The sequence below is a fragment of the Acinonyx jubatus genome, chromosome D3 (assembly GCF_027475565.1).
Source record: "Acinonyx jubatus isolate Ajub_Pintada_27869175 chromosome D3, VMU_Ajub_asm_v1.0, whole genome shotgun sequence".
NCBI lineage: Eukaryota > Metazoa > Chordata > Mammalia > Carnivora > Felidae > Acinonyx > Acinonyx jubatus.
In genome coordinates this window covers 27,114,904-27,124,297 of record NC_069392.1, presented here as the reverse complement: position 1 = coordinate 27,124,297, position 9,394 = coordinate 27,114,904, and the positions used below count along the sequence as shown (strand labels likewise).

The window sequence follows — 9,394 nt, the reverse complement described above, 5'->3', positions numbered from 1 at the left end:
CTGCCTTTGTTGATATTACAGAACTACCTGGTGAACTCCTTTTAGCCTTCATTCAGCAGAAGTGACAGCCTGTAACACCATCCTGGGGCCAGGCCTTGAGCCAAAGATACAAAGATGAAGAGAATACAGCTCCTGACTTAAGGATTGTATCTAATGGCAGAACTGCAAAGCAGCATCTCTGTTGCTCAGGTAAGAAAAAGAAATCCCCAGGAAGGGGAGTAACCTACCCAAGCCGTGTGGTCACTGAGGGGCGAGAACAGAACAAGGCAACAACTCTGTCCCCTGTTCCTAAAAAAAAGAAAAGTCACCCAGGAACTCCTGGGTGGCCCAATGGGTTAAGCATCTGACTTTGGCTCAGGTCATGATCTCATGGTTGGTGGGTTTGAGCCCCACATCAGGCTCTGTGCTGACAGCTCGGAGCCCGGAGCCTGCTTAGGATTGTGTGTGTGTGTCTCTCTCTGCACCCCCACCCCCCAAATAAATAAACATTAAAAAATAATTTTAAAAAGTCACCCGTCAATACACACATAAGTTGCTCACCCTCTCGGGTAACCAAGGAAATGCAATCTGAAACCACGAGGAGATGCCATTTCATGTACCACTGACAAAAATTAAAAACTCTGATGGAAACAAGGAAGTACTGGTGAGGATGTGGAACAGCGGACCCTCAGTGTATTGCCATCTGTATGGCACAAGCCCTTGTTGTGAGCCTTTTGGGTGGGTGAAGAGGCAGTGGCAGAGTGGCCTCCTGGCCACACGCCTGTGTAATCACATGGGCCACACCTGCCTTACTGCTCTACTGCCGCTGTGTTGAAATTCCTAATAATTTATCAAGGGGTCTGTGTTTTGATTTGCACTGGGTCCTGCAAATTCTGTGGCCAGTCCTACCCAATGGTTTCACTCCTGGGCATATGCCCTAGAGCAACTCTTGCATATGGGTACTAGGAGGCCCACTGAGAATGTTCATAGCAGCTGTCTCTGCAAAAGGCCAGAGACCCACACAGCATGGATGAAATCGGAGAAACAATGCTGAGTGACAAAAATGTGAAGAATGTGTACAGCAATGTCCGATTCTCATAAAAAGCCCAGATGAACAGTGTAATGGTGTGTGGGGAGATATGCATATGTGGTAAATCTTTGACACTGATTCTCAAGGTGTTTATGTTGAATACTCCTTATTTTGAACAGGGAATGACCCACCTGGGCATGCTGCACTGTCAGGATCAGGCACGGAGAGATGGACAGCACGCGGTGGCCTGTGTGTGGCACCCTGGCTGAGCCCCGAGGCTGAGGAGAGGCTGCCATTAAAGGGAATGTCGCTGGCTGGGGCCCAGGCCTCCCAAACATTAGAAGCTGCCGAGAAACAGCTTCACGAAGTAAGGCCTCAGCTCATGGAGAACAAAATGCTGCAAACAGACATTAAATGTCCCATATTGCATCATGTGTACGTACAGCTTGGACTCTAAGATTTATAGCTCTTGGATTTTATCTGTTTCATCTCCAGTGACTCTATATTGTTTTCGTCTCTCTGGGCAAAAAGGTGCCTTTCCTTTCAGGAGGTTTTCTTTTCTAAGCTGCAGTTCTAAACGTTTCTTACCTTGGTTATCTTGTTATATCTCTTTTTTTTCCCAAGTTTTGTCATGTTGTCATATTACTTTTATAATTTCAGGAAGGAACAGGGGAGGGGGAGGAAGAGAGGGAAGAGGAGGGGCGGGGGGGAGGTGGTCTCTGATGCCACAGCCATAATGACTAAGGGGCCTGCCTGGGATGGGCAGTGGGGCCACCACAGCCCCCTGCGCTGTGGCCAGAGCTGGCATTTGTCCTGGACTGTCTGCCCAGGTTGGAGCAATCCCAGGGCTGCTCTGAGGTTATACCCACCGCTTGGCCTTGGACATGAAGATGTCTGGGACTTCTTTGGCCCAAGTCCCCAGAAGCAGACCCAAGATGAAGTGTGGCTTTGAGTGTGAGCCTGACACCCTGACCTCGATTGGTTTAGCTTTCTCTGCCCCAGTCCAGCCTGGTGAGAATGGGAGGGCCATGTGGGACCAGAAGGAAGTAGCTAGGAGTTCTGGGACCCTCTAAGGGGAACTCTGGGGGCAAGGTAGTCATCAGCCCTCCTAGATGGCTTCCAGTTTCTGTCTCCCTGGCTCTGCTGGCTGTTGGACTTGCTTCTCCAGGTTGAGGCCTCTACCCGCTGGGCACAAGACCCAGTCTTGACCACCTTGCTCTCATCGTTCCTGGAGGCAGACAGTTGTCTGTGCCAGACTTGGCTTCTGGGTATAGGTCTGTCTCCCTGCTGGCAGAGAGCCTGGCTGATATCCCCAGCCCCTACCTGCCACCATGATGGCCTGGTCTGGCAGGTGAATGACACCCAGCTGCCCCAGAGGCCGTTCAATCCCTGCCTGCCTGGTGCCCAGTCCTTCAGGTCTCCCCCACCACTACCCTGTGGCTCCAGAGAGGGTGCTATCCCAGGCCCCAAGCTCAGTGACAGTGGGGTGGGGGGTGGTGTAGAGCCACCATCTGGCTATAGCAATGAGATATAGAATCGTGAAGCAATTTGTTTGTGAACAATCAAGACAGCATATACTTAAGAACGAGGTTCTGCTGGGCAGATTCTGCAGGGAGCTTCCAAGGAGGCGGAGGGGACCGGGCAGGGGGGAAGACAGATGGATGAGTAGGTGGGGCTGGGGGGTGGGGCTCAGGGCCTGGTTGGGAGCCCCAGCCCCCTCTCAGTGACATGATTGAGACAGATAAAGCTGCCTCCCTTGCAATGAGGCTGGGAGCCGGAGGGGCACGCAAAGCTCTCAGGGTGATTTGGGAAGGGACTGGAAGCTAGTCTGGCAAGGCCTAAATGGGGACAAAGGCTCGGCATCCAAGGCCGGGCTGGAGGGGAGGAAGGGATACAGCAATCCAGCTAGTTGGCCCCAACTAACCCCAAAGCACAAGTGCCCCCTCACATTTTGGGGAGTTCAGGCAGCATTTTGGGGCCATGGCTCAGCAGTGGCTGCATGGAGGCATTTTGGAATGTTTTCCTATTCCTTGGGGGTCTGAGTTCAGCCAGGAGCACAAGAGACCTGGCAGATGCTGACCTGCTTTCTCCCTTCTGAGTGTTTTCACAGGGGGGTCCTCATCCTCAGTGTCCCTGGGCCACTTCAGGCATCTAGGGGCTCCCCAATCGTATGAGGTCCCCTGTGAGTGGGGGGGGCGTGGGCTAGCAGGGCTTTCTCCTGAATTAGTCTGCTGGCTTTGTGGGGAGACTGGTAGATGGTCTCTCAGCACCCCAGCAGCTCCTAAACATACTCTGGACACTCAGGCACCAGCTGCTGAGAGGTGAGAAAAGAAGGCAGGACTCAGATGACAGGGTTTCAAAACTCGTGGTTTATTGACACTTGAGCACAGTGACCCCTGGGAAGAGACTGTGTTTCTGGCCCTCTTCTCCTGGGACTTGCCCCTGCACACAGGGGAAATAGTAGTCCCATCTTGGAACAAGATGCGCCTTGCAGAGAACACCTCTCCCAGGAGCCCTGCTGAGACGCGCACAAATAAACCCTTGGCAAGGCTGGCATGGCATGTGAATGGCAAAGCTCGGCGCATTTGGCAAAGCTGTGGAGCCTCGGCGAAAAGCGTGGGCCTCCTGGGGCTGCCTCCTTTGGGCTACAGGCAGAATTAAACCGAAAACAGCTTATTTTGCACAGGCCCTTAAGGTGCCCATTTGGCTCTTGTCGGGGCCAGGCCTAGGAACTGCCAGAGCTGTGACCCAAGCCCTGGGACTACTGCTGGGGTGGCCAGACACCCAAGCCGGAACTCAGAACTGGCATTATAGGGGTAGGGACGAGGGCCACATGCTGGTTTCAAAGGGTAGGGGGAGATAGGACTGTGGCCAAAGGCTGGCTCAGGACCTCAGAGGGCCTGTGCTTCCCCAGTGAGGCCTGCCCCCATCACTGTCCCCAGTAAAGCACACCCCTTTCCTAGTCCTGGATGCTGAGGACAAGCTGGGTCAGGGAGGCCGTGCATCTGCCTCTGGATTTCAGCAGGTTGGGAGCTTGACTAAAAGGCAAGGGAGACCCTGGCTGTGCTCTGCCCTTCACCCTCACACCTGCAGAGGGAGGCAGCTGAGCCTGTCTGCCTCTCCTCCTCCTGCTGGCTTGGGATCAGCTCTACCTGTAAAAGCAGGGCTCCCTCTCTCCAGCTTCTGTGTTCCATATACGGCTGGCAACTGTAGCTCCATTCCTTTCCAACCCACTTAATTGTAAGAATAAACACTAATGATACTTAACCACCCCTCCCGCTAGAAGAGGGGGAGGGTTCCCTTAGCACTGGCAGCAGCTCTCCAGGATGTGCCGGGCTTGCCCTCGATGGGCCCCAAACCTCCAAAATTCCAAGATCTGCTGCACAGATTCCGTGCAACCCTGTGTCCTATAAAGGAGAAAAGGGGGCCCAAGGAGGCTCAACGACTTGCTCAGCTCATATAATGAGCTAGTGGCAAAGTGGGGATTTGAGAAGGGGACTGAGGCTTCTAGACTTGGGGTTCTGGCTAGAGGCCTTCTTGGGACTGTGGCCTGACAAGGAGGTGGGCCAGGACTTTCAGAGGCTGAAGATGCCCAGTGGCTCCCAGTCCTCCCTGGTCAAGAGGGAAGAGACCTCTATGCCTAGGTGCTTGCACAAAGCCAGCATCTGCGCAGTGGGAACAAGGGCTCCCTCCACCTCAAGGCAAGGCTGAGCAGCACCAGATGGCAAGGGCCTCTCACAGACGAGAGGGGTGGGCACTGGGACGAGCCTGGAGAGATCTCCCGGTGGAGCCTTGAGTCTGGGCAGGAATCAGACCACCACGTGGGGAGTCCAGACTCCAAAGGTGAAACCCCACTCCTGATGGCAATCCCAGAATAAGATTAGCAAAGAAATGAGAAAAACAAGCCCACACCTCTTTCCTCTGTTAAGGTCATGCTCAGGGGCAGCCAGGCTGGTAGGGGCCACATGCCACCTCTTGCCGGCCCTGTGCTGGGAAGGGCCAAAGAGGGGGCTTCTGGCTCCCAGAAGGCAGCAGGGCCTTCAGATTAAGTGCGGCAATACCAGGTCATTGTTGGCTCCCACCAAACCTTCTCTGAACTGCGGTGACCACATTTAAGATACTTTTTCTGTCACGAGCCCTTGAGCATGGCACTGACCACATCATCTTGGCTTCTTCATCCCTGCGGTGAGAGTAGGGGTGAGTGCTGAGCCTGTGGGCGGCATCCCCCATTGCCCCCCTGCCTGCCCAGAGCTGGCTCCCACCCTCCCTGCTGCACAGCCCTCGGGCCTCAGGGGGGTGGCTCTTACCAAGTCTGCCCTTCCCCGGGCTGATGAGTGCCGCCAAGGCTCTCTCAGCTCCCACCTTCCTGGAGCTTTGCTACTGCAGGTGGATTCTGGCCTGGGGGACACAGTGCCAAGCTTCCTCCTGCTGCCCACCTCCCAGTGACATTCTCCACGAGCCTCCAAAGCCACCCACTGCTCTTCCCAGACCTGTAGGCCTGGGTCCTCCCACAGAGAACCCTCTCTGCCGGACTCTTCACCCAGCCCTGCCACTTCTAGCTCAACACACATGCTATATCTGCCTCACTGGATGTGAGTAGCCTGAGTCACCCAAGCTTCGTGGCTTCTGAGCCTCACCTGCCCAGGGCATGCTAGGGAACGTAGAGCTCTCCCCCAGGTGGTCAGGCTGTGGGCAAAGCAAGGTAACAGAGGGCGCTGCCATGGTGGGCAAGAAACAGGAGGAGGGGTTTGGGGAGCTGTGGGGCAGGTAGATGGACAGACTCCAAACAGAGCCAGAACCCCCCAGGCTGCCTCCAGACTTGCCAAGGCCTCGTAAGTGTGTTTCCCAAGGAAACCAATTCGATTACCAACATGAGACGTTCTAGGACATTCCAGTCAAATGAGAAGCCTGCTCATGGAGCTCAGTTCCTCAGCCTGGGGACCATCCAGAGACATGGGCAGCAGGACTGAGGTGCGTAGGGAGGCTGGGGGAGGTGCCATGGTCACCCTGAACTCCCAGAGCCCCTAGGTCTGGCCCAGGCTGTGCAGCATAGCTCATGCTCTTTCAGCTGCTTTGCTGACTGTCAGCAGCAAATCGCATCACAAAGGGGCAGAAAGGAGGTGGAGTGGGAAGAATTCTAGCTGAAATCATGCCACTATAACAAAATAAATCCTGCTCTTGTAAAAACTTAAACATGCCTAGTAGAATCCATCCCAGGCCCGGCGGTTCTAGCCTCACCTAAAGCTGTTTAAGGCACTTGAATGGCTTATTAACACCACCTGGAAAAGTGTTTGCTTCAATCCTGATTTAGGAAAAAAAATTCAGTAATACTGCAAAAGAAGTTTCTTCCAAAAAAAAAAAAAAAAATCAATACTTAAGGTTTCCAAGAATAAAATAAATGCTAAGCTCTGCTTAAGTTACATGACACAACAGGTCACCTTGGCACTGACAAAACAAAGACAAAAACCTGAAATACTGCTTCTGAGTTCGACTGTCCTGGAAAAAAAGAAAAAAGACCACAAACTGAAGACACACACCTCGTCGTCATTCTGACCTTCCTCTCACTGGGTGTGTGCGGGACGGGAGGGAACCAGGGAGGCTGGGGGCTGTGAGCATTCACTGCAGACCAGGTCCCTGGTGTTCCGTTCTCCCCAATTTGGGAAGCTGGCTCGGGAGTCCAGGTGCGTCAGCGGAGACGAGCCTCCCAGTGGCGGCCAGTGAGGAGCAAGTGAGAAACCTGTGCTGGACACCCAGGTCGCACTTGGAAATGTCCGTGGCTCCTGGGTCTGCCTGGGGACTCATGCAGCATCCTGCTGCCCCATGCACATGCCCAGCATCTTTGGTCTGGCTGTGGTCCCCACCTGAGCCCCCTACCTGATGGGGCTGGGAGCAAGAGCTGCTCCACTTCTTGGGTCATCTTTTCTTTGGTGAGGTCTCTTCCCTAGGCCTCCTTCAGAGAACAAGGCCATCCCACTGCCTGTCCGAGCAGGGCACATCCCCCACCACCCAGTCCAGTTCCACAGCCACCAGGATGGGCCAATGCAAGCAGCACGGGAGACTTGGGGCCCTGGGAAAGCACTGTGAGGGTGGCACCCACTGTCCACCATCACCTGTTGGGTCCTAAGGCATCTGAGGGGGAGGGTTACGGGGTAGGGGCAGGGAGCCTGCACCTCCTAGCATCTCTGTGGAGCATCGGTCCCTGGCTCTGCGAGGCCAGTGGGCACGTCTCCTACCCCCTGGGCCCTGCCCTTCAGCAGGTCTTGGGGGTCCCTGAGGAAGACCACCATGACTGTGATGTTATCGTGGGAGCCCCGCTCCCGGGCTGCAGCCACCAGCTCCTCAGCAACCTGCAGCCCGCTGCCCTGCTCCCTGACCAAGTGGCTCTGGACGAGGCCCGCGACCTCCTGGTGGGGGACGACATCGAAGAAGCCATCACAGGCCAGCAGCAGGTAGTCCTCAGAGCCTGCCAGCTCCCGGGAGGCTGAGTCGGCCTCTCCTGACACGTAGGGCTTCTGAAAGACGTCCCCTGGGCACAGGAGAGAAAGGCCTCCTGTTGCCAAGTCCAGCCAGGCCCGGGGCCTCACTGTGCCCACCCTCTTCCGACGCCCGTGTTCACCAGTGAAATTGGATAGTTTCATGTGGTGCTAAGGGCAATGTGGCACACCTATTGGGTGCAGAGTTAGAACCCAGCCAGACCAGAGGTCAGCTCTACAAAACAGCCTTTTCACTTCCAGTGGAGCCGGGCCCGAGAGAGGGGATGACTGAGGTAAAGGACCTCACTTTTCCTCCCTTATACTCAGGTCTGCAGGTTCCCTTTCCCCCAAGTCCCTCTCCCTGAGGGCCCACATCCAAGTCGTTAGCAAGTCCTGGTGGCTTTACCTTTAAAGTGCGACTCGAAACCACCTCCCCCTCCTAACAAACTGCCCAGAACCACTGATCCCCCTCCTTCTGCTCCTGCCCAAGGGTGTGCACCAGACCACACCGCTGACACAGAACTGCCTAGGGTGTCCCCCTCCTTTTAAGGAGCTTCCACTTTTGGAGAAGCCCATCCTGCTGCCTCCACACCCGGATGTGCCAGAGACCCAATAGGCAGCAGCAGCAGGGGGAAGGGCTATAAGGCAGGCACCGCAGGCGGCCTTAAGGATAGGATGGCGTGTGTCCGGAGGCTGGGAGGAGACATGTCACCTCGAGGGGGTTAGCAGGAATGGAGTGTTGCCTAGGTACCTGGGGGCAGCAGTGTGGCTGCGGAGCCCAGAGTGAGGCCCAGCAGCTGTAGGATGCTGAGAAAACAGGATTGTGGGGAGAGGGGGCTGCTTTTCTTTTTTTTTTTAAAGATAGAAAAAGGAATCATCAGCATGAATGGGGGAGGGGAGGACAATCCTCATTTATGACCTTTCAGCACATACAGTAGTTAACCAAGGACCTCCTGGTAGGTTTTTCTGGGGAACTGTTTTAATGAGGAGATAATCACGTAAGGGTTAACTTCTGTGATTATTTGTGTGAGATAGAAGTTTCTAAGGTGTCTGCACCTGCACTCTCTCAATTTACCAGAGGCTCCTCAGTCTGATTCCACGGCCCCACAGACCACAGGTGCTTTATCAACACAGGATGCTGCTGTCCCCAACAGCTATGTGAGCCCCTGGGCCTCACGCATGAGGCCTTTGTCTCCTGCCCCGTCTCCCGTCTCCTTACCGATGGCTCTAGACACGGCCAGGGTCCCGTTGACTCTCCAGCAGTCCGTGTGAGACACAAAGCCGCCCAGCGCTTCAATACGCTCCTTCTCATCCTGTGGGGGACAGCCAGAGTGGGGGCTGGGGTGCACCTGTGGGGAAGGGTGCCAGGTGCTGCTGCCTGAGTGGAGCTGAACTGGTTTCTTCTTTTTTAATGTTTATTTATTTTTGAGAGAGAGAGAGAGGGGGAGGGAGAGAGAGAGAGACAGAAACAGAGCGCAAGCAGAGGAGAGAGGCAGAGAGAGAGGGAGACACAGAATCTGAAGCAGGCTCCAGGCTCCCAGCTGTCAGCACAGAACCCAATGCGGGGCTCGAAGCCAAGAACCGTGAAATGATAACCCGAGCCAAAGTCAGATGCTAAACTGACTGAGCCACCCAAGTGCCCTGAGCTGAGCTGGTTTCTAAGTGCTGGGGGCTGCGATTCTCAAACAACGCCCAGATGAGGCGTTAGTGGAACCACAGGAAACCATGAATAACCTAGACGTCCTTCAGTTGCAGCAAGGGCTACCTCAGTTATAGGGTGAACACAGCCAGACCATCCATAGTCACCGACCCCCCGACCCTCCCCCCCCCCAGCTGTCTCACCTTTCACTTGGGAATACTTTCTTCCTTGCAAGCTGCTGGGACGAGCCCAAGCCTGTGCTACATGTGGCCA

The 9,394-nt window shown here is 54.9% G+C and overlaps 1 protein-coding gene across 3 annotated transcripts in view; it reads right to left on the bottom strand.

Annotated features, from left to right (window-relative positions):
* Positions 1-3,358: 3,358 nt before the first annotated feature.
* PPM1F (protein phosphatase, Mg2+/Mn2+ dependent 1F) overlaps positions 3,359-9,394 on the bottom strand; it is a 29,912-nt gene continuing 23,876 nt past the window's right edge. For all 3 annotated transcript variants that reach the window (XM_027049745.2, XM_053206059.1, XM_053206060.1), the window contains 2 exons: positions 8,702-8,795; positions 3,359-7,535 (listed from right to left, as the gene is read on the bottom strand). In XM_027049745.2, the coding sequence (XP_026905546.2) occupies positions 7,183-7,535; positions 8,702-8,795 (447 nt within the window). In that variant the 3' untranslated portion in view covers positions 3,359-7,182. The remainder of the gene's footprint in view (positions 7,536-8,701; positions 8,796-9,394) is intronic.